At 43.0% G+C, this 25,758-nt stretch overlaps 1 protein-coding gene across 6 annotated transcripts in view; it reads left to right on the top strand.

The window, feature by feature from the left end:
- Nucleotides 1-25,758, top strand: part of LOC109901703 (protein cordon-bleu) — a 58,126-nt gene that overhangs the window by 26,937 nt on the left and 5,431 nt on the right. For 5 of the 6 annotated variants that reach the window (XM_031786910.1, XM_031786909.1, XM_031786911.1 and 2 more), the window contains 5 exons: nt 1,935-2,108; nt 13,869-14,475; nt 20,018-20,173; nt 24,371-24,677; nt 25,468-25,589. In XM_031786910.1, the coding sequence (XP_031642770.1) occupies nt 1,935-2,108; nt 13,869-14,475; nt 20,018-20,173; nt 24,371-24,677; nt 25,468-25,589 (1,366 nt within the window). The remainder of the gene's footprint in view (nt 1-1,934; nt 2,109-13,868; nt 14,476-20,017; nt 20,174-24,370; nt 24,678-25,467; nt 25,590-25,758) is intronic. The other variant, XM_020497683.2, reaches the window with a different exon arrangement.

Here is a 25,758-nt window from a genome sequence, read left to right as displayed (position 1 = left end):
TTTTGGTTTCATCTGACCATATGACATTCTCCCAATCTTCTTCTGGATCATCCAAATGCTCTCTAGCAAACTTCAGACGGGCCTGGACATGTACTGGCTTAAGCACAATTGGTGGCTGACTAAACACTTTTTTGCCCCACTGTATAGGCAGCAGCCAATAGAAGGGAATAGAGTAAAGCCGACTGTGCACTGTGTAAGGTATGCCATGTCCTCTATCCTTGGTATGCAATTATGCCCATGTATAAATCATGTGGTTCTCTGTAGCTCAGTTAGTAGAGCATGGCGCTTGCTGTGCGAGGAGAGTGGGTTTGATTCCTGGGACCAGCCATTCTTAAAATGTATGCAAGCATGACTGTAAGTCTCTTTTGGATAAAAACGTCTGCTAGATGTTATATTATTTTAGTCAGGAATATCTAGCAGGTGGGAGAGGCACGTGTTCTTGAGTAAGATAAGAGAAGATCAGAGGTCATAAAGATGAACTTAGCTGGACTTAGTTGATCCAGGCTCTGTTCTTAGAGCGGGGCAGCAGTAAATCTACTGCAGGATTCCAAGACTCCAGCTAGGTTTTTTGTTACAAACGTCTTTTTCTCTTTGCTCTACATCACTGTATAGTAGCTCGGTCTGCTTTTCCAAGCTTATACAATATGCAAGCAATTGGCAACTCACATCTCCCTCAAAGCCACACTGACTCTCCTTAGTAGACTAGACTAGTTTGATTGTGCTTGCCTGGTGTAATGGAACCAATGAAATAGTCCCAGAAGTTCAAACCATGCCCACCTGGCACACCAGGCAGGCTCAATCAAATGATAAAAAATATTTTTGAAAGAAAACAAATACTATTTATGCCCAGGTCTGAATACTTTTGAGTGCTTTTCTCTCCCTCCTGCACATTTTTCATTCATTCTCCCCACTGTGAGAAGTGCTTGGTTCACTGATTACCTCTAATGACTAGAACTTAATGTTTTAGTCATTTGAACTTTTTTTCATGACTACTTTGATCCTCTGCCCAGGAATTGTCTGAAATGCTGTGTCATTTTGACTTAATATGTTTTCCTTTCTTTTCTTTAAACCTCCCCACCATCGTTTAAATATGCATATCTTTGTTCCTAGTTGTGCTACAGTACAGAGACCGAAGCTTAGGACGTTTCAGATAGCCTGGACCCAGATCTGTTTGTGCTGTCTTGCCAACTCCTTTTTATGATCACTTGGCACGACATTGACAGTAGGAGTTGGAAAGGCAGTGCAAACAGATCTGGGACCAGGCTAAGCTTCAGATGCTTAGGAAAGCCTTTGATCATTCTTTGATCGTCCCCCATTGCTCAGCAGCATCCCTCCCAGACAGACAGAGGGTGTATTAGCGAGGCGGCGTAGCTACAGAATGGTAATAAAGCTGACTGCAGCTATCACAACTGTCACAAAGCATCCTGATTCACAGGGATCTGAGTGCCTCCTCTTGCAGACAAGAGGAGACAGACCCAACACTAAGCTTCGCATTGGCTTAATTTACCATTGCAGTAACAGACCATGATGAAGATATGCTCATATTTTAGATTCAGTCGTGAGCCCATGTTAGTCGGAGTCTCAAATGGCGCCCTATTCTCTATATAGTGTTATGTGTCCTTGTCAAAAGTAGTGCGCAACAGGGAATAGGGTGCCACTTGGGACACAGCGTTAGTGAATAAAGGGCATGACCCATGCTCACCATTCAGGACTGGCCCTTGACATTTCCACTGTCCACCATATCAACCTGTGATTTTGGGTTTCTGAGACCATTTAGAATTACCTGACCTTTAAATGCCACTCAGTTCATATGTAGCTCTGTTCTGTGTGTTTATAATTGTCTCTGTGTGTGTGTGTGAATGTGTCACATTATCTGTCTGTGTGTCATTATTTTTCTGTTCTGCATTAACCCTTCTCTCTCCCTCCTCATCCAGGGCCTGTCCACAGTGTCCATCGTGCCCTGTGTGGACGCGCGGCCCAGCACCCTGGGCCAGTCCCAGTCCGTCATGAACATCTCCAGGATGTCCCCCAGGATAGAGATTAAGAAGAGGCGGGCCCCCCCGGCCCCCACACCCTGCCAGGGCTGCTACACACTGGAGGCCTACCAGGTGAGAGGGCAACACACACAAACACACACCACAGGTCATGGTGACCTGTGTTTAGATCAACTATTGCAACATTGGATAAACATTTCCTCTAATCTCCTTGTGCTGTTTGTGGATCTAATATCAATAGTAGTAGTGTTCTTTCTCTTCTCGTGGTGTTGTTGTGGGAAATGTTGTTTTTTCACCATGTTATGTTGGCTCTAAAGGTTTTCTCTCCTCCTGTTGGAGAGAATGGGGTTTGTCTGGAACTGTGTGTTGTGGTCATAGTGACCATTACTAACAGGAACACACTGGTTAATCTGTGAAATTACATCCTAAATGCCACCCTGTTCCCTATATAGTGTACTACTTTTGACCAGGGTCTACAGTGCTCTGGTTAAAACTAGTGCACTATGTAGGGAATAGGGTGCCATTTGGACACATACTCCTGTAGAGAAGCACAAGGTGTCCACACAGTATTCTGTGTACTACTCACGCTGTTCTTCCAAACAGGATTTAATTTGGGTTTATGTTGTCGTGGCTCCCAGTTTATTTTTTCTCTCGCCTGTCTTATTATACCCTTTTATAGCAACAATTGATAGCCTTTCAGACAATTAAATAAAGTGCCGGATCAGAAGTGTTCAATAAAAGGAGCTGATTGATGTGCTGTTGTGTTGTTTTTATGGTAGGGTGCTAGATGTGTTTTCTTTTAACTAAACAGCTTGGTAAATCATGGTAGAGTGGTCTGCGAGCAGGCAGCCAGGTTGCACTCAGGCAGCTCGAGGTTATTTGATTGACAAGTAAAATGCCTGTTCAGTGGTGCATCGACACGATCTCGAGAGAGGGTTTCGTGTCGGCATTTAAAAAGCCCTAGTGTACACTAACAGACACACAAACATGCTGTAGCCGAGGCGCTTTCACGGCGCCACATTCCATATGTCTGAAAAGGGTATTAGACACTGTTCAGAAACACCACACTGATGACGTCTTTATCAGTCCGTTCACCCAGAAATAAGCAACACTTGCTGTCCTGTGACTCGCTAGCACGGATGAGACAAAGTATTGTGTTTGGAAGATGGCTGGCTGCTTGTTGAGACACATGGCACATGGGCCTGATGTAACCTTTTGTGAGGGTTAGACAAGGACAGGGAGATCAGATGAGGACGGAGTGCCTGAGGGATGGGATGGCTGCTCCTAGGTCTCCTTTCCATGAGCCTGAGCTACTGCTAGGATGGCTATTGTTGTAGTGATGACAATCTGTTCCCTTGGGATATGACTACACTCTGTATAGCAGAATGTGCTACAGTATATGGAACCTAAAAGGGTTCTTCGGCTGTACCCATAGGAGAACCTTTCGAATAACCCTTTTTGGTTCCAGGTAGAATCCTTTTGGTTCCAAAAAAGGATCTCTCAGGTCAAATTCTTATTGAACCAAAAAGGGTTCCCCCTGTAAACCAAAAATATTCCTTTTGGAACCCTTTTTTCTAAGAATGTTAAACTGGGAATTACCAGGGACCTCACAATATATTATCACGATGCTTAAGTGCCGATACGATATGTATTGCGATTCAATACTGTGATTTTATTGCGATTCGATGTTCCAAACATATTGCTCACCATACTGTATGTCTGCTGCAGAGGGACAAGTAGAGAGACATGAGAAAACAAGTGTTGATCAGTCATGGAAATAAAGGTACTGAAAACAAATTGGCTCCCAATTTAAAAAGAAGATGGAGAACAAGTTATGAAGGAAAAATACTGGAGTTTTGGTGCAGGTACAGCCAACTAGTGCACAAATAATATTGCAATATTGTCAAAAACTATATATCGTCAAAAATAACATCCTGATAGATAACCGTATCGATTTATTTTCCCCATCACTAGTTATGACCCTCTTGATCTCAATACAGTATCAATTTACAACCAATAGTCAAGCCCAAGACCTTCAATCAAATAGCCAACTGGGTTTATCTGGGGTCAAGACAAATAAAAGTGTGCATCCCAAATTGCACCCTATTCCCTTTTATAGTGCACTTCAAAGGGAATATGGTGCCATTTTGTATGCATCCAACATATTGTGCTGAAGGAGTGTTTTAAGCTTTTATTAGACAAATAGCTGATATTATGATTTGGACAGGAGTAGGCTAACAGTCTGACGAGACAGCACGTGCGCGCATGTGTCCACGTGCGACATTGCACTCATGTTGATTTTGTCCACCCACACTAGACGCGATCAGGACACACAGGTTGAAATATCAAAACGAACTCTGAACCAACTATATTAATTCGAAAAGCATTAAACATTGATACCAATTTAGCTAGCTAGTTTGCTGTTGCTAGCTAATTTGTCCTGGGATATAAATATTGGGTTGTTATTTTACCTGAAATACACAAGGTCCTCTACTCTGACAATTAATCCACAGATAAAAGGGTAAATGTTTGTTTCTAGTAATCTCACCTCCTTCAGACTTCTTCTTCTTTGGACTTTATATGGAGGTTGGCAACCAACTTTAAGTTGCATTACTACTACCGACTGGACTGGAGTGTGGACCTCAGTTCATCTTTCAATCACCCACATGGGTATATGCTCCTAAAAACCAATGAGGAGATGGGAGAGGTGGGACTTGCAGAATGTCACGCATCACAAATAGAACCAAGTTTTATTTTAGCGCCTGACTACACAGACACTCGCGAACTGTGTGGCTGCAATGATTGCAGTGCTCACGCACGCAACTCGAGTGATGTGGTCAGCATGTGAGAGGTCATGTAAAGAATGCCTTTTGTGACATGGCCTAGCCTGTCATCCTGAGCTTTCTGCTTCAGTGTTCGGTAATAGGTTTGACACAGGCAAACACACTTGTGTAAGCCTGTTTGGCATGCTGGGAAGGTAACATCAGGCTTATGCAACAGGGGTCTCTAGTGACAGACAAACTGTTAACATAAACACCAGATTTGGTTCTGAGATTGCAGTAGTAATGCAGCAGTGAATGAGGTGTGTTTTGGTGGCACAACATCAAATATGTATAAGTGGGGTGTCGTGTTTCCAGAGGCAGATAGGCGTGAAATCAGCTTGACAGGCTCTTTATGCCAATGTTACTGTACATAGTCAAAGCAGAGGACAGGTGAGGTTGAGGGTTCAACAAACAAATGTTTGCTGTACATTTTTTTGAATCATTTCAACAAATATCTCTTGGATGAGATGGCATTAACTCAGAAGACCAATGAAAGGGAAGGGGGTTAGGTTAGAATAGTGATTGGTCTAAGAGGCTTGGAGCCTATTGTAGGAACACAGTGTTGTACATGATCATTATAGTACACGCTCGATGCATTTTGTAATAGACATTGAGTAATATGTCTTCTATGGTTCCATTTTTGGGGGGTTCAATCTGCTCACTCCAGGGTAGGGTTGCACAATTACTGTAACTTTCCCAAAATTGCCAGGTTTTCCAGAAATCCTAGTTGGAGAATTCCAGATTCCTTGCTCCTTTTTTTCCCCCCTGATGCTGGGAATCTTCCAACTATGATTTCTGGAAAACCTGGGAATCTTGGGAAAGTTACCAGAATTTTCCAATCCTACTCTAAGGAGTGTTATTCTTCTCTGAATCTCAGTAGTTGACCTGATTTATTCTCAAGTATTTAAATCAACGGGACACAAGTCATGGAGCCTAGTGAATATCCTCTGTTTTTCTTTGCAGCATGGCTCCTAGTGATGTTGATGTATCGACTCCTGGCTCTGCTTTCAGGGTAGACGTGCCAAGCAGTACAGTCTGAGGCAGCATCCCTATTGGTCCTGGTCAAAAGTAGTGAACTATATAAGGAATAGGGTACCATTTGGGACGTAGCCTCAGACTCCATCCCATCAGGGGGATAGCTGGCAGCACAGGCGAAGTGTGATTGATTGAGATGGCTAGCATTACCTGCATAAACCATTCCTTAGGGAGATGTCATAATCTGAACCAAGAGGGGTTTAGTCTTTCATAGCAATCCGTCATTGGCTCTTTGTACTGCAGCGCTATTAATCCACTTTAATGTAGCCTACCGTTTTAATCTGTTTCAGCAAGATTACAAGCCGTCTGTTTACAATGTTGCGTGGTTTGGATATTTCTACATTGGGCTGATGATACCAATAATGGTTGTGGACCCTTTCTAAAAATAAAGAAACTTGGATTCGTGGGAAACCTCCGTTTTGATCAGTAGTGTTTTATTACATGTTCCACATTCTGTAAGGTCACACATGATGCCTTTAAGAGGAAGCTTGTGATCTGAGTCATATGTTTGCAATCCCTCAGTTAGGCCTACATGATTGTTATGCAAGTAAACCATGTGGCTGCAGAACACTGAGTTAGAGTGAGAATGGTTGGTGTGGAAGCCTTAACTTACTCAACGCCTCTCTGAATTGGACTATTCAAGTGGCCTGCCTTGGTTTTTCAGTCCATCTGCTGACAAGACCTCCATTTCCTTTAATCAACACCCTCTGTAAATGAAATTCTATCACTTAAGGCTGTGCAGGTTATTTTAGGTTGTCTTGTTTCACTTCATGCAAACTTGCTAGTTTATGTATGAGTGATTAGGCAACACTGTGGATGTTTCAGTGTGACAGGCTCTGCTGTGGAAAAGTGTGATTAAAATAAGTTGGAAACAGAAGCATGGGCAGCTTCAATAGTTTTGAGTGCAGATTTAGGGTGTATCCCAAATGGCACCCCATTCCCTATATAGTACACTACTTTTGACCAGAGCCCCAGTCGAAAGTAGGGCACTATATAGGGTAGTGTTTCCCAACCCTGATCCTCAAGTACCTCCAACAGTACACATTTTTATTGTATCCCTGGACAAGCACACCGGATTCAACTTGTCAAATAATCATCAAGACCTCAATGAGTTGAATGAGCTGTGTTTGTCCAGGGCTACAATGAAAAAGTGTTCTGTTGGGGGTACTGGAGGACCAGGGTTGGGAAACACTGATATGGGTTACCATTTGGGAGTCTCTCTCTATCATGCTCCTTTCCTCTTTCCTAAGGAAGAAAATGTTGTATTCTCAGGAACAAAGGAAGAGGCACCTAATGCCAAAACAAACAGCCCACTGGAACTGTGTAGTCTACCATCTCTGTGTGTGTGTGTGTGTGTGTGTGTGTGTGTGTGTGTGTGTGTGTGTGTGTGTGTGTGTGTGTGTGTGTGTGTGTGTGTGTGTGTGTGTGTGTGTGTGAATCTAATGAAGTAGTGGTGGCGTCTTCTCACAGAAATGTTGTGGGGAATGTTGTTTTTTCACGATGTTACGTTGGCTCTAATGGGCTTCTCTCCTCCTGTTGGAGATAATGGGGCTTGTTTGGAGCTGGGTTTTGTGTTTATGTTCACATTTTAAATCATTATTATTTCCAAATCACAGTCTCACAGTTAAGTTTTTGAAAGAATTGTTTTGTACCTCAAAGAATGACAAAAAACCTAGGCCTTGTTGTGGTTTAATGTTAGAATGTAACCTAAACCAGACAAAGTAATATCCAGCACTGATAAAGATTATATAATGGACCTATTTTCACTACAGTTGGCACAGAGTAGTCCACACTTCATCTACATTGGTTCTCTATTTGAAGTGGACTAATGCCATGAGCACTGATATACTTTTACTTTTGTGTGTGTGTGTGTGGTCTGACCATAAAGAGCCTGTAAATTCACTGTGCCAGCTCTGGAGCGGTGTGCTGTGTTGAGTAATTAAAAAGCTGGAGCTTTGGCAGCCAGGGGACTGAGCCTGCATCCCCAATAAGCACCCTATTCACGTAATAGTGCACTACTTTTGACCAGGGCCCACAGAGCTCTAGTCTAACGTAGTGCACTATGGGTCCCTTTTGTGACATAGACCAAGTCAACCATTGAGGAGTGAGCTAGCATTCCTGCAGGATTAGGTGGTAGAAAAGCTACAGAAATATTTGACTGAATGATAGCATTGAGTGGCAGCACATCAGTGTATAGTAAATGTGATTTGATGCAGTCTGTGATATAGAGTTAGTAGAGCGCTGCAGAGTTGTGCAAGTGGTAGGTAGGCAAGTCTGACTGGGTGAGAGAGTGCACAGCAGTTTGGGCATGGCTCATGGAAAATCACCTCCTTGAGAAATCACCTCCACCACCTTGAAATTGCGATGAAAGTAGCAACAAGCCATAACAAATGATTTGTCAAACTTTTGTATTTTTATTGCTTGAATGTGGTTGAAGTAAGTCAGAATGTCCTTGTTTTATTTTTATATTCTAAGAAAAGGCATGTGGTGTTTCTCTGGGATTGAGTCATTGTGGTTGGAACGCTGTGTTACTTACCGCTCGCCACCTTGCACTTCTTTACAGAGGTTGAGTTGCGTAAACTCCCTGAACTGTGTATGCACCTCCACCATCACACCACCATTCATACTTGTCGGTCTCTGGCATACCATAGCATGTGGGGCAAAGTTGAAGCTGTAATGGAGGACTGACTGGGATATGAAGATGTGTGTGTGTGTGTGTGTGTGTGTGACTGACTGGCTGCTCTTCAGAGTGAAAGACAATACTGTGCAGCCCAGTGCAGCAGAACGAAGCGACAGCGTCCTCTCAGACTAATCATGCTATTCTCTTTGAATGCTCCATACTACTGTTGTACTGGAGTGTAAACATACCAGGGGAATTGATTGTGTTGCTCTGCTATGGATTACGGTTTAAAGTGACTGAGTGGCGCACTTTGGGATTTAGAGGAGCCAACTTAAGTCTGGGGAACATGTACATAAGATTGGCCAAACGGAGACCAAAGCTTCCCTTGCTTAGTATATTTAATAACCCTGCATGGCAATGGTTTAGCTCCCGTCTAAATCTGATATATATGTTGGAAGCATAACGACAGCAATATAAACCGTTTGCACACACACTTTAAAGAGTGGTGAATATTTCTCATTGAACCATACATTTACGGCATAGTTTTGAGACAGTGAGTTGTGTCAGGTCAACTTTGTGGATCTAATGGAGCATGTAAGATGAGGAAACATGGGGAGTTAGTCTGTCAGTGGTAGAGGGAATAGTAATACCAGGGTAATGGCTGTCTGTCTCTGCCATGAAGATAGAGGGCTCTGGATGACTACCTTAAAATGGAGATAGCCCTCAATGGGGCTAGCCATGCTGTCACACAGGATGCCATTTGCAAGGATAGAACGTGCTGTCTTTCCATATCTATGGTCTCTGTACTGGAGGCCTGGGTCATTGAGTTCATAGACAGCTCACCAGTTGACATGCGGAGAGACGATAGTAATGGAACAGACAGTTTGTAGCAGCAGGGAAAATGTGTTGAAGATAGAAGGAAGCGTTGACCCATTTTAATACATTGTCTTCACATTTGAGATCAATGTTTTTCTTCACCTTTATCAGATTTGCACACACACAAATAAAGTTGAGGCTGAGGCAAATATATGGTCATTTGTTTCTTCACGAACTTGATCAGTACTGTCACATACATTAAATATTTAGACATCAAAGTTCACCCTTGTGTAGATGATATGTGCAACCATAGAAAAGGTGAGGAACGCCATTGTGAAGAGGTTTATGCACTCCCGACCCCAACTCACGCAACACCTTTTTGTTCAATGTAAGGCTTTAGGTCACACACATTACGAGCAAATAGGATTCCCATGCAGAAGTACCCGCCAAACACAGTTGGAAGTGTTTTTATGTCCATGCCTTCAGGATCAGAGGACATGTTGAGGTTAAAGGGATTACACATTGTTTTGTTGTATAAGGAAGCAATAATATCCCTTTCAGTAGGAGCATACGACGCAATGGGGCTGCCCATGCTGTGCTGTCTTTCCAGATCGATGGTCTCTGTGCTGGAGACCTGGGTCATTGAGTTCATAAACAGCTCACCAGTTGACATGCAGACAGATGATAGTAGTAGTACAGACAGTTTGTAGCAGGGGGTGAAATTAGTTGAAGATATAAGGAAGTGTTGACCCATTTTAATTAGGGTTGGGACTTGCCAGGGACCTCATGATACAATATTATCACGACACGTAGGTGCCGATACAATATGTATTGCAATTCTCACTGTGGTGGCAGAATTTTCCACAACATCATCATTCTATAGTATTGCAATTTGATATTGCGATTAAATGTTCCAAACATATTGCTCACTATATGTCTGCTGCAGAGAGACAAGAGCATGAGAATGAGAATGAGTTTTGATCAGTCATGGAAATAAAATGGCTGAAAACATGTTGGCTCACTATTTAAAAAGACTATGGAGAACAAGCTATAGGATGAAAAATACCGGAGTTTTGGCACAGGTACAGCCGACTAGCGCAAGCTAACGCTACCTAGCTACCTAACAATTGTAATATACACGAATCACCTTGCCATTCAAAAGTTTGGGGTCACTTATACCATTTCTTGTTTTTGGAAGAAAATCACATTTTCTGTCCATTTAAAATATCAAATTGCTCAGAAATACAGTGAAAACATTGTTAATGCTGTAAATGACTATTGTAGCTGTTGGCCCAACCATCACCCCTGTGTTCCAATGGCACGTGTTAGCTAATCCAAGTTTATAATTTTAAAAGGCCAATTGATTATTAGAAAAACATTTTGCAATTGTTAGCACAGCTGAAAACTGTTGTTCTGATTAAAGAAGCAAACTGGCCTTCTTTAGTCTAGTTGAGTATCTGGAGCATCAGCATTTGTGGGTTCGATTACAGGCTCAAAATGGCCAGAAACAAAGAACTTTCTTCTGAAACTCGTCAGTCTATTCTTGTTCTGAGAAATGAAGGCTATTCCATGCGAGAAATTGCCAAGAAACTGAAGAACTCGTACAACGCTGTGTACTACTCCCTTCACAGAACAGCGCAAACTGTCTCTAACCAGAATAGAATGAGGAGTGGGAGGTCCCGGTGCACAACTGAGCAAGAGGACAAGTACATTAGTGTCTAGTTTGAGAAACAGACGCCTCACAAGTCCTCAACTGGCAGCTTCATGAAATAGTACCCGCAAAACACCAGTCTCAACGTCAACAGAGAAGAGGTGACTCCAGGATGCTGGCCTTCTTAACGTCCGACTTCAACTGTGTATATATAGTGCCTTTTTCACATTTTGTTGTGTTACAAAGTGAGATTAAAATGTATTTGTCATTTTTTGGTCAATGATCTACACAAAATACTCTAATGTCCATGTGTGAGAAATTTAAACAATTAGAACAGTTAAAACAAATATGAAGAATAAAACACTAATATACTGTATTCAACCCGCTGATTCAATATACTGTATGTTACAATCACCTTTGGCAGCAGTTACAGCTGTGAGTCTTTCTGGGTAAGTCTCTAAGAGCTTTACACACCTGGATTGTGCAACATTTGCCCATTTATTATCTTCAAAAGTCTTCAACCTCTTTCAAATTGGTCATTGCTAGACCACCATTTTCAGGTCTTGCCATAGATTTTCAAGCAGACTTAAGTCAAAACTGTAACTCGGCCACTCAGGAACATTCACTGTCTTCTTGGTAAGCAACTCCAGTGTAGATTTGGCCTTGTTTTAGGTTATTGTCCTGCTTAAAAGTTAAATTAATATCTGTGTCTGGTGGTAGCAGATTGAACCAGCTTTTCCTCTTGGATTTTGCCTGTGCTTTGCTCCATTCCGTTTATTTTTTATCCTGGAAAACATGCCAGTCCTTAATGACGACAGGCATTCCCATAACATGATGCAGTCACCACTATGCTTGAAAATATGTAGATTGGTACTCAGTGGGTCTCCCGAGTGGCGCAGTGGTCTAAGGCAGTGCTAGCTGTGTCACTAGAGATTCTGAGTTTGAGTCCAGGCTCTGTCGCAGCTGGCCGCGGCCGGGAGACCTATGGGGCGACGCAAAATTGGTCCAGCGTCGTCCGGGTTAGGGGAGGGTTTGGACGGCAGGGATGTCCTTGTCCCATCGCGCACTAGTGACTCCTGTGGCGGACCGGACGGAGTGCACGCTGAAACGGTCGCCAGGTGTACGGTGTTTCCTCCGACACATTGGTGCGGCTGGCTTCCGGGTTAAGTGGGGCACGCTGTCATGAAGCAGTGCGGCTTGGTTGGTTTGTGTTTCGGAGGATGCACGGCTCTCGTCCTTCGCCTCTCTCGAGTCCGTATGGGAGTTGCAGCAATGAGACATTGCTTTTCCACATTTTCTGAAGTATTACTTTATTGCCTTGTTGCAAACAGGATGCAAGTTTTGAAATATTCTTATTCTCTACAGGCTTCCTTCTTTTCACTTTGTCAATTAGATTAGTACTGTGGAGTAACTTTCCATCCTCAGTTTTCTCCTATCACAACTATTTTGAGATGAGGATAATGCGCCCAAACTCACGCAACACCTTTTTTGATCAATGTGAAGCTTTAGGACACATACAACATTACGGTCAAATAGGATTCATGGGCATCGAAGAAAACACCAGGTAAAAAACCTATGGGTCATGTTCGATTCTGATATAAATTTCGAATCACACATTAAGAATGTGACCAAAATAGCTTTTTACCACCTGAGGAACATTGCCAAGGTTGTTGTTGTTTCGATCTCAGGATGATACTCTCCTGTCTGGTCTATGCTCTCCTGTCTGGTCTACCCAAGAAAGTCACTGGTCAACTGCAAAACAAACAGAATCCTGCAACATGGGTACTGCCCAAGACCAGACGGAGAGCCCACATTACACCGGTTTTAAAGTCAATGCCCTGGCTGCTAGTGCACTTCTATTGGTTTTTAAATCAATCCACAATTGTGCACCCCAATACATGTCAGACATGCTTTTAAGTAATGTACCCAGTAGGTCCCTCAGGTCCTCTCGCACTGACCTTTTTAACTATCCCAAAGCCTAGAACCAAGAGGCATGGAGAGGTAGCCTTTAGTTACTATGCCCCCAGCCTCTGGAATAGCCTGATAGAGAACATGAGATGGGCTGAAACTGGGGACATATTTAAGAGATCTTAAAACACACCTTGAAACACACGTTTTCCTTAGGCTGCTTTTTTAGTGTTTCAGTTTATTGTTCTTATGTTTTGTTGTAGTTTTATTAGTGATTTTTCCTGTGAAGCGCCCTGCATTGCATTAATGTCTGAAATGTGCTATATAAATAAAGCTTGATTTGAAGTGGCCACCAAACACAGTGTTTTATCTCCATGCCTCCAGGATCAGAGGACATGTTGACATTAAATAGGTCACACATTGTTTTGTTGTATAAGGAAGCAATAATACCCCTTTCAGTAACAGCAAACAAATAAACATGGAACACTTAGATATTTTGACTGATAGGCTGACTGACAGGCAAAGTTCCATAATCCATAATCCATACAATTCATTTCATCTTTAAAAGGTATTAATAACTTAAAGCTACAATATGTCACTTTTTGGCGATCCGACCAAATAGTTATGTCATTCTCAATGAAAGCAAGTCTAACAAGCAGTTGGTCTGTTCTATGTGCTCTATTTCTATGATTCCCATTCTTAAGTTGTGTTTTTGCATCTTTTATTTTTGGTTTTGTACACCTGCTTCAACTGCTGTAAATACAGTATTTTTGGTTATAGAAAATATATTTCACAACGGCTGAGATGGTACAATGACTTTCTACACAATGATTGCTTGTTTTGTAACAGATTCAAATTTTAGCAACCAGGAAATGGAGACGCAGTTTCTGTGTACTGCACCTTTTTAATAATGATAATGAGCAGTGATGATGTCCAAGAATAAATGGTTTATAGGGTATATTGTCACGGCTAGGGGGAGTTATTAAGCCCGAGACTCATTACTCTCTCTCCCTCTCTCTCAGGTGGCTCCTGACTCAGAGAGTACACTGAGGAAGAGGAAGGCCCCGGCACCCCCTCCTACTCCTACTACCTCTGTTACCCCAGCTCCTAGCACCCCAGCACCTTTCATCTCTGCCCAGATGGCCCTCTCTCCCTCTCCAGCCCCCAGCTCTCCTACACCCAGCCTGCCTGCGGAGGAGGACTCTGGCTCTGAGCTGAGCAATGGGTCTGTCTACAGCAGCAGCAGTAGCAGTAGTGGGGTCGCCGCCGGCACCTCTGTCGCTGACACCTCAATGGCCGACTCTGACTCCGCCTCCAGCAGGGCTGATGTGTCCAAGCCCGGCCCTGATTCCACCCCCAGCAGCAGTGCTGCCATGGCTGACTCCTCCCGAGACGCCGCCCCCAGCAAGGTTGTCACCGGCCCCAGGAGCAAGACTGTGATCAATGTCGCCTCTTACTCCGCCCCTACCAGCAAGGTTGAAAAGGTTGACTCCACCCCCAGCAGCAACGCTGACAAGGCCAAGCCCACCCCCTACTTGTCCCGCAGTACCACACCAGAGGAGACCAGAGGGGAATCTGCTCTTGGCCTGAAACTAGACGAGACGGAGAACAACCGACACAGCGCCATGGGTCAGTATCATCAGTACACATATAGTCAATGTAAAGAGGCCGATTGAGTTGTCTCCCGTCAACCAGGCTGTTCCAGTCACAGTGTTCAGCGGTAGATGAAGGGACAGAACGTGCTTAGTTATAGCAGTCATATAACAGTGTAACAACCCTTGCCTAGGTAGGTTCCTTAATGATCTCCTCCAAATGGTTTTACCCAATTGGAGAACACCCGCAAGGATTGTTGCACTACTACCGCTTTTCACTATAACAGGTTCCCCTCAACCTGAACTGAGTTGCTGGTGGTAGACATGATACCTGTACAGACTTTTTGCCAGTAGAGACCCAAGGCAGCATAAACTAAATAACCCCCACGTCACAGGACAGGAGTTGGCCGGGATTGCAGCGCTGCAGATTTGATTGCCTTACGTTTTGTACAATCTGTCCTCAGTAAACCAGGTGAAATAGCATTGCTATTAGCCTCACTATTCCTATTGATGCACTGTAGAGTAGAATTTGACATTTCTCCATCCTAAAATAATCACTGTACTACCTAATCTAACAAGGGAACAAAATGCACAAGACTAGAGTTATATCGATTGTGTCTTTTCTTGAAGCGGGTTGAAGCGGACAATATTTATTTAGCTTGGCGAGGATGAGAGGTTGAGGGATGAAGTGTTTAGTGCAGTGGACGCACTTAAAGCAGACAGCTCTGTGGAGTTGATTTATAGACCTGGGTGTGTCTCCCTCCCCTCTGCTGTTCCCAAGACACTGTGCAGAACAAATAGACTTCTGCTGGGAAGACCCTGTCAGACCCACAGAGGCTTGTAAAAGTATTCACCCCCTTGGCATTTTTCCTATTTTGTTGCCTTACAACCTGGAATTAAAATCGCAGCAATTACAGCTGCAAGTCTCTTGGGATATGTCTCTATAAGCTTGGCACATCTAGCCACTGGGATTTTTCTCCATTATTCAAGGCAAAACTGCTCCAGCTCCTTCAAGTTGGAAGGGTTCTGCTGATATACAGCAATCTTTAAGTCATACCACAGATTCTCAATTGGATTGAGGTCTGAGCTTTGACTAGGCCATTCCAAGACATTTAAATGTTTCCCCTTAAACCACTTGAGTGCTGCTTTAACAGTATACTTAGGGTCATTGTCCTGCTGGAAGGTGAACACCAAACATGTTTGCTTATTGTTTTCTTTAAGAAATGGCTTTTTTTCTGGCCACTCTTCCATAAAGCCCAGCTCTGTGGAGTGTACGGCTTAAAGGGGTCCTATGGACAGATACTCTAATCTCCGCTGTGGAGCTTTGCAGCTCCTTCAAGGTTATCTTTGGTTTCTTTGTTGCCTCTCTGATTAATGCCCTCCTTGCCTGGTCTGTGAGTTTTGGTGAGCAGCCCTCTCTTGGCATGTTTGCTGTGGTGCCATATTCTTTCCATTTTTTAATAATGGATTTAATGGTGCTCCGTGGGATGTTCAAACATTCTGATATTTTTTTATAACCCAACCCTGATTGGACTTCTCCACAACTTTGTCCCTGACCTGTTTGGAGAGCTCCTTGGTCTTCATGGTGCCGCTTGCTTGGTGGTGCCGCTTGCTTGGTGGTGCCGCTTGCTTAGTGGTGTTGCAGCCTCTGGGGCCTTTCAGAACAGGTGTAAATATACTGAGATCCTGTGACTGATCATGTGACACTTAGATTGCACACAGGTGGACTTTATTTAACTAATTATATGACTTTTTAAAAGTTAATTGGTTGCACCAGATCTCATTTAGAGGCTTCATAGCAAAGGGGTGAATACATATGCACAAACCACTTCTCATTTTTTCATTTTCATTTTTTTTTCACTTCAGCAATTTGGACTATTTTGTGTATGTCCATTACATGAATTCCAAATAAAAATCAATTTAAATTACAGGTTGTAATGCAACAAAATGGGGACAACGCCAAGGGGGATGAATTATTTAGCAAGGCACTGTATCTAATAGACTTCTGCTGTGAAGACCCTGTCAGAACCACAGACCTATCTGTTGCTCACAAGGCAGAACTAGACTTCCCCAAAACACAACAAAACAAATCATTATGTTCTGGAGTTGTATATTTGTGATTGTACATCACCGGTTGTACAGTCTGTAAAATAAATAGATGACATGCATCAATTAGGGATGATGTACTACAGGGATTTTTGATGTTTTCCCTTATTTAACCCCTGTGGGCTAAAGATAATCGTTGTTTATGTTGTAGAATGTATGTGAGCGCAGTTGTTTCTTGCCTCTCCAGCTGTGTGAAGAGAGAGAACCTCTACTGGCTCTGTTAGCAGGAGTAGTGCAACCCAGACATTTCTCTCCTCTCTCACATGGCACACTGCTCCACTGTGCTCTCTTTTCCTATTTTCGTCTGTTCTTTCTCTCTCCCCAGTTCTGCCTCTTCTCTCTCACACCATCATCGTCGAAAAAACAGTCCCTCGAACCAATTGTATGTTTGGCTCAGGCACAGAGGCGGTCTCTCTAATAGATGGTTTTTGGATCGTTGTTTTTCATCTTAAGATACATTTTCTGTCCGAAAATAAACTGGAGATTTCAACACACTCAATTGGGGCTGTTTCAATCAATCCACGCACCCACGTGCTGTGTGTGTGTGTGTGCGTGCGCATGTCCCCTCAGTGTTTCTAAAGGGCCTGTAGGTCATCTGTTAGCCTCTGAAAGGTGTGTTTCTTACCCTACGTCTTACTTTATCTTCAATGTGCTGACAATAGGGAATCTCTCATTTTAATCTGCTGTGTGCGGTAAAGTCCCGTAGCTAGGTACATATTTTTGTGGCGCTAGCTGTCACATTTGGAACGCAGTCAGTCATCTAAAGGGGCTGAGGCGTAGAGTTAGTCAGTTACTCCCACGGCCAGCTCTACTCCATGTGGTCCATCAGCTGCTGAGTAAGGGATGTGTGAGGCATACGTTGACATATTGCTCACATCGCTCAGCACTGGCTGCAATTACATCAGCCTGTAACTGGTTTTATCCCAATTGGCACCCTGTTCCCTTATAGGGCACTATTTATGGTTAGAGCCCTATGGGCCCAGGTCAAAAGTAGTGCACTATATAGGTAATAGGGTTCTATTTAGGACCAACAAACAGTTACACCCCCGTGGCAAGCCGTTCAGCTCCAGTCCACACAGTGCCATCAGTCTTTCTGTGAGATCATAGGTCAGATTTCTCTGAATGTTTCTCTGAGTTTACTGCTGCTGTGTGCCCATACTATTTGTGTGATCACTGATATGAGTCAAAGCAGATCCCCTTTAAAATGGAAATCCCAGATGACAATATTCTGAAAATCTATAGTCAACTGTTGACTAATTTTGATTTAACATTGTTACATAAAACACCAGATATGAAGTTTCTTGTTTTGTCAAGTGGCCTACTGTTCTGAAACCCCCTGGATGTTTCGATTGATGCAACAGTCAGCGTTTGAGCTGGCCACACAGTTTCTTCACAGAAATATTTTGCACAAACACAGGTATTACAAAGTTATGTCCTGAATGTGACCAGTTCATTTTTGGCTGTAATGTTCAGACATTCACAGAAGTAGCGGCAGCATAACACAATCATCCAAACCGGAAAATGTAGACGACATTAATCCTAGCGCTAACTGAGGAAAGATTGACGTAACACAAGCAGTCATAGTTCGCTAACAGAAACCACAATGTGAATGAACTAATATAAATAACTATTTACAATACATCATGTCAAGGGTGAGCTCACCATTGATCAAAATAATTGAGTAAAACACTTTCTAAAAATCGAATGTTATCCGGCGATGGGTAGTGTGTGCCCGCCACCCAGTTTGTTTTTTCGCGTCAACCAAAGATAAGAAGAGGAGACAAGGAGTTTGGTCTGTTTGCAGTATGCATGTTGAAGGGGATGTGTTATGATCATTCACTTCCCTTCATTCACTTCTGGAAGTTTACTCGAAAGATGAGTGAACTATTCCTTCACCTCATTATAACATATTTTGTCTGACAGATGTTTACGTGACACCCAGAATGCATGGTATAATGTCAACAAACATGGCATCACACTTAGCTGGCAAATAGCTTAGCATTAGCTCATCATAATCAGTACAACATTCAAAAAAGTATTTTACACATGTCAAAGGTGTCCATTACAATCTATGCAATAATCGGAATGCATTATTTGTAAACAGTACTTGAAAACAAGTTCTCCTCGAAGAGAAAAGTTTGTCTGGCTCAGTAGTAAAGCCTCAATCATTTATTGTCCGCAACAGTGAAATGGGCTACTTTTATGTGAATTAATGAGGAGGCGGAACACACCTCAATTCATACCGTTGTTAGAAAATAAAACTTGTTAGAAAATAATTAGAAATGGATTATTGAAACCTATAGATTATTAGCAGGCAGCGTGGGTTAACTGTTCTGTTGTGCATCAATCACATTTTGGAACAGTGCATACTACCTAAATTGGTCCGACCAACCAGTGCTCCCGCACATTGGCTAACCGGGCTATCTGCATTGTGTCCCACCACCCGCCAACCCCTCTTTTTACGCTTCTGCTACTCTCTGTTCATCATATATGCATAGTCACTTTAACGATACCTACATGTACATACTAGCTCAATAAGCCTGACTAACAGGTGTCTGTATAAAGCCTTGCTACTCTTTTCTCAAATGTCTTTTTACTGTTTTATTTCTTTACTTACCCACACACACACACACACACACCTTTTTTCCCCGCACCATTGGTTAGAACCTGTAAATAAGCATTTCACTGTTGTATTCGCCGCACGTGACAAATAAACTTTGATTCTGACATCCGGTGCATAAAACAACTCACGCTGGGGCGACCGTTAGAGATATTTGGAACTCACAGGTGCAAAGGTTAAAACTGCAACATTTTCTGTGAGCAATAGCATGAGATTAGCTATCAAACAGCATTTTTTGTTGTTGTTATCTGACCCATGACAAAAAGTGTAGAATTGCCGGAAATTAGCTTTAAAATTGCAGCATATTTTCAGAGCCTCATGACAAAATGTGTAGACTAGCTTTACAAAACTTCAAATTCTTTGGGCATAAAATGTGTTGAAATTCAGGAAGTTAGCTGTTTTCCCCAAAAAATTAATCTGTTTTTCTAAAACGGGGGCCCCCAAAATGCGGTAGTCCAGCCCTGGCCTGGAGTGTTTTGTGAAGCTCCATTTCTATCTTCCCTAGCTGGAGTCTGGGGTGTAGAGTCTGATGTTATCTCTGCTCTGCTCTGTTTAAGGGACTCTGATTAGAGACTCTGATCAGCAAGCAACACAATTGCCACTGAGAGGCTTCCACTCAAGCGAGTAGCTTTACTGTACTTTCTCCACAATCATTAAGCAGTTATAAGCAGCTTTCAGTTATTTGTTAATGTATCCATTCATTGATTGTCTTGTGTATTTTGCTTATTGTTTAATGTAAAAAAATATATAATAATAATAATTTCTTTCTGCACAATATGATGAACAAAGGCAATATAATTTAAGCTTATTGATTTCCCCCATTCCCCCATTCTGCATCCTTCCTTTTCTTTAGGTGCTGAGTGTCCAGTGCCACTCAAACCTCTGCGAACCCCAGTACGGGAGCCCTCCCAGTTAGTCATCCCCCCACCCCCGCAGTACCCTCCCCCTCCCTCAGACCCAGACTCCCCCGATGCCTCACCAGAGAGCCACGGGGAGGAGGCCCCTCAGTGTAGGTCTCTCATCCCAGCTGACCTCCTCTACTGTTGGGCTGCCTTTCCCTCCGGCAGCCACCCACTCTCCTTCCAACCTTCATGTCTTCCTCTAACTCCTCTCCTTTTTCAGTGCCGCTTCCCTCCCTGAACTTCATAATTGTTGTTGAATGTTGAATGTCCTGTGTGGCTCAGTTGGTAGACCATGGTGCTTGCAATGACAAGGTTGTGGGTTTGAGTCCCAGAGGGGACCAGTACAAAAAATATATATATATGAAAATGTATGCACTAAGTGCTAAATGACTGTTAAAATCATTACAGCTCTGCCTAAAATCAATCTGTGTGTATCACAGTTTTCCCTCTTAACGTGTAGTCTGGCTCATGTGGACATTCTATCCAGGCTTGCCACGTCGTTCATCTCCTTTGCAGCCAGTTAAACAGTTACGAGGCCTCCTTTATAACAGACAGGCTGATAGGCAAGCTGAGCCCAATGCTGAAGGTCAGCTGTGACGGTGAAGTTCCTTCTATCCCAAATGGTACCCTATTCTCTATATAATGCTCTTCTTTTGACCAGGGCCTATAGGGCTCTGTTCAAAAGTAATGCACTATATAGGGAATAGTGTGCCATTTAAGATGCAACGTTAATCAACCTGTGAGGCTTTCATTGTATGTTTTTGTTAATCTCCTGCTGTCTGTAAAAGGCTGTGAGTTTCTGTTGTCAGGCTGCGATAGCTGCAACTTCTTTCTCCAGGGCTCCAGAACACTAATCTACCCTGTCCTATTTCTATCTCATGTCTTCTTCTTTTCCCTCTCTCTGCCTCTCCCCTCCACAGTCTACTGCTGTGCCCCTGTCCGTTTCCCGTTCTCCAAGCCTCGGTGAACAGACACAGACAGACTTCTCTGGCCTGCCGTCCTCTCACTGTCTTCCTCTACCACCTCCTCTCCTCCCTCGCCTCTTCTGCACCTTCATCTCTTCCTGCTGGACCTCTGCTTCTTCCATCCTCCTTTTCCTGTTCTTAGAACTGCCCCTTGAACTTCCTTTCTTTCCCATCTCTACACTTTCAAATCCTCTCTTGTTGATGACTTTTCATTGTTTTTGTGGCTTTTTTAAAATAAATGTCTGTATATACAGTATAAACTATAATCCATTTTGGATTTCAGGTAGTTATACAGTGGTTGGTACGGTAGAGAACTAAGAGGAACGTGACGTGTAGGGCTGATGGGGACAGGGATGTGTGTGATCAGTAGGCTGTTTAAGTGCAGATGAAATAGCCATACATGTATTGAGTGTTGAGTGATTGATGTAGACATTCTGAAATGAGGGTGTAAGGAAAGTCATACGATATCTCCAAATCAATGATTTGATGGTGGTGGTATAGGTTTCTATGTTATTGCTTAGCGTTTGTAGTGGTTAGTAACTAGAAACCAGGCTGTTGTTTCTCTGCATGCTGATTGGTTGTCTCCATTAAGGAGTGACCAATAAATCAATGACACTTTTTATGTGGAGGGTTCATCCTTTTTATGAGATTAGCTCCTTGGACATTGGTTAGTATTAGTGGGTTTGTGAGAAGCAGCGTCACTGCGACAACATATCAGTGGAGAGCTATATAGAAGTCACTCTTGTTTACATGTTTTTAGCTTTTACGTTGGACGTGGGAGTGAGTGAAATAAATAACTCTTCTGTATTAGCTTATCCAGATATTCAGCCCTCCTTTAAGTGCCTTTGTCAATAGCAGCATTCATGTGGGTTTTAATTGTGTTATATTGTACAAAAAAAGCATTTAAAAACATATTTATCATTACAAGTGCAAAATTAGCATGGCGTCCAAGACAGATCATTGAGATCAAGGATTTCCTTGAAATGGACAAGCATGAAAATATTAATATTTTATTATTTCATTTGACATTAAAGACTTAAGACCATTTGTGTATTGAGGCCATGAGGAAATTATTTGTGATTGGGATTTTGGTCTGTGTGTGCTGGTAATGTGGCTTAGTGTGTTTCAGTAAGTTGTGGATAGAGAGATGATAGATGTCTATGACTGGATGTGTGTGAGAGAGTGTTACTGGCACAGAGAGAGAGTTACTGCCTGAGAGTCTTGACTTGGTTTGTGCATGATTTGGGTTTATGTGATGGGAGCAAGGATGAGTTCATGTTTGTGTAATAATTTGTTTTGGATGGCTAAGCCAGTGCTGGGAAAGGTTTGGGAGGGCCACTCTGTGTGAGTCACTGGATCTCCAGGAACAGGCTCTCTTCACCATTACAGCTCTGCCTGAAGTTGACAGGCCCAGCTCTCACACACTCATGGGTTGGGTGGCTTTAAAGCATCTCTCTAACAACTTCTCAGTGGTGTGCTCTGCATGCTGGCTGGATAATACTGTAAACCTAATAAATGGAACATACAGTTAAAGTCGGAAGTTTACATACACTTAGGTTGGAGTCATTAAAACTCGTTTTTCAACCACCACAAATTTATTGTTAACAAACTGTAGTTTTGGCAAGTCGATTAGGACATCTACTTTGTGCATGACACAAGTAATTTTTCCAACAATTGTAGACCTCCACAAGTCTGGTTCATCCTTGGGAGCAATTTCCAAACGCCTGAAGGTACCACGTTCTTCTGTACAAACAATAGTACGCAAGTATAAACACCATGGGACCACGCAGCCATCATACTGCTTAGGAAGGAGACGCATTCTGTCTCCTAGAGATAAACGTACTTTGTTGCGAAAAGTGCAAATCAATCCCAGAACCACAGCAAAGGACCGTGTGAAGGTGCTGGAGGAAACAGGTACAAAAGTATCTATATCCACAGTAAAACGAGTCCTATATCGACATAACTTGAAAGGCCGATCAGCGAGGAAGAAGCCACTGCTCCAAAACCACCATAAAAAAAGCCAAACTACGGTTTGCAAATGCACATGGGAACAAAGATCATACTTTTTGGAGAAATGTCCTCTGGTCTGATCAATAAAAAATAGAACAGTTTGACCATAATGACCATCGTTATGTTTGGAGGAAAAAGGGGGAGGCTTGCAAGCCGAAGAACACCATCCCAATCGTGAAGCACGGGGGTGGCAGCATCATGTTGTGGGATGCTTTGCTGCAGGAGGGACTGGTGCACTTCACAAAATAGATCGCCTCATGAGGCAGGAAAGTTATGTGGACATATTGAAGCAACAGCTCAAAATATCAGTCAGGAAGTTAAAGCTTGGTCGCATATGGGTCTTCCAAATGGACAATGACCCCAAGCATACTTCCAAAGTTGTGGCAAAATGGCATAAGGACAGCAAAGTCAAGGTATTGGAGTGGCCATCACAAAGCCCTGACCTCAATCCTATAGACAATTTGTGGGCAGAACTGAAAAAGCATGTGCGAGCAAGGAGGCCTTCAAACCTGACTCAGTTACATCAGTCAGTCAGGAGGAATGGGCCAAAATTCACCCAATTTACCTGAAACGTTTGACCCAAGTTAAACAATTTAAGGGGAATGCTCCCAAATACTAATTGAGTGTATGTAAACTCCTGATCCACTGGGAATGCAATGAAAGAAAGCTGAAATAAATAATTATCTTCTATTATTCTGACATTTCACATTCTGAAAGAAAGTGGTGATCCTAACTGATCTAAGATAGGGAATGTTTACTAGGATTAAATGTCAGGAATTGTGGAAAAACTGAGTTTAAATGTATTTGGCTAAGGTGTATGTAAACATCCGACTTCAACTGTATGTATTAATGCTCCTGCTTTTGGCTTGATGGGCAGTGAGATAAGTGAGACATTATACAATCTAAATGTTTTGCTCCAAAGCCAAGTGGGAGACCATTGGACTACGGTATATGATGCAACATGTCAATATCGTTCATGGGAAATACTGAGTACAGGATCATACGGTATGTTTAAGCCTGCCCACATCAACGTAGCGGTTTCATTGAGCCACAAGTGTGTGTGTATCTCAGAATGTATGTCTAGCTGACATTGTATAATACAATTTCTCTCAATCTTCCCCTCTCTGCTTCCCTCCTTTCTCTGGCATGCACATGCTTGTACAACCTTTCTTTTTGTTCTTCTCAATAGACCACAGATAACATTGTAACTAGACCAGCTTATTTTACATCATTATACAGCTTTCTTCTGTCAGTTGATAATACTGATAATAATACTGATGATTATGCTGTTGATGATGATGATCTACCACCCCTCTGCCCGGACACCAGCTTGGCTGCACTCTCGGTGTCTCTCTGTGGCAGGACCCCAGACCCCAGACACCGAGGCAGAGGAGACTTTATCCATGGGCAGCAGTGGCAGCTTCCAGGACCAGGGCTATGCAGCCTCCGAGGGCATGGCTGAGGACTCTGGCCTGGTCAGCTCCCCCTCTGCCTCCGACACCACTCACCCTACCTCCCCTGACGGGAGCCTCTCCCTGGGCTCTTCTGGCTCCTCTCACCCCATGATCCATCCTCTCACCAAGGACTGTTCTAGTGATAGTGACGAGGGCTGTGCCACGTGGGGCTCCAGACACAGGTACTGTAGCTGTGCTACCACTGACCTGCTCTGCTCACTGCATTATCATAGCAATGTTCAGGGTGGACACTTAGCAAAGTCAAACTCACACTGCTTTTCAATTATTATTTCTTAGTTATCCTACCCTTATGCACTTACTACTGCTAGCCTTGTCGCAGACCCTAGCTAAAGCTGTTTTTGTCATTAGAATGGTACCTAGTCTTGGAGTCAGATCCTCCCTGTGATTTACCAACTCCCTCCTCGCTCTCAGTTCTGCCTCGCGTCTCTCAATATTTAGTCAGCTTTCTCACGTCTCGCATGTCTTTGTGCCGGCTTGTTTTTAAAGGCCTGTTTTACTGCGCCAACAGTGCTTCCTGACTGAGTCACTGCAGTCCACGTGTGTTGAAGCTAAGGGGCTACCTTCCAAAGCCTGCAGCGTCACTTAAATCTGCTGGGCTCTAAAGTGAAAGCTCTGGGGGTTTTCTCAGGAAAATAGGCTCTACCTAGTCTGCAGGAGGAAAGTTCTATTTGGCTTGGCCAAGAAGAGAAGAAATATAACCCCATGCCATTTTAGGTTAGTTTAGAAAAGAAACACATGAATAAAACAGAGGAATGCTCAGTGGACACCTTGAACCAAGTGTGAAAGAAATATAAACTCAAACACAAGTACTATGAATAAATATTTCAAGGGCAGTAGACTCCACCATCACCTAAATGTAACTTTCAAACTTTTGAGTTAACTTGAGTTCTCCTTTTATGCTACCTGCAGAACAGTTCAAAACTTAACTTGTATTACCCCCTCCTCCCTTAGACACAGCAGTGATATCAGCCACAACGACAAAGCAGGCAAAACAAAGGACATCTATGATGAGGACACAGTGCTCACCACTCAGCTCAACCAGACTCTGGCTGATCTGGATGCAGATCTAGCAGGTGAGCTTTTAGTAGTACACAAATTCAAATATATTTTTTTTTATTGTCCATCAAATGCACATGAATTACATCCTGGAAACCACAATGGATGCACAGGACCAAACCAATATTTGTTGTATCGTCAATAAGCAGGCCGGCTAACACATGTATTTTCATTTGTCCATGTCCA

The sequence above is a fragment of the Oncorhynchus kisutch genome, linkage group LG13 (genome assembly GCF_002021735.2).
Source record: "Oncorhynchus kisutch isolate 150728-3 linkage group LG13, Okis_V2, whole genome shotgun sequence".
NCBI lineage: Eukaryota > Metazoa > Chordata > Actinopteri > Salmoniformes > Salmonidae > Oncorhynchus > Oncorhynchus kisutch.
The sequence above is the reverse complement of the archived record's forward strand: the minus strand, read 5'-3'. Positions and strand labels throughout refer to the sequence as shown.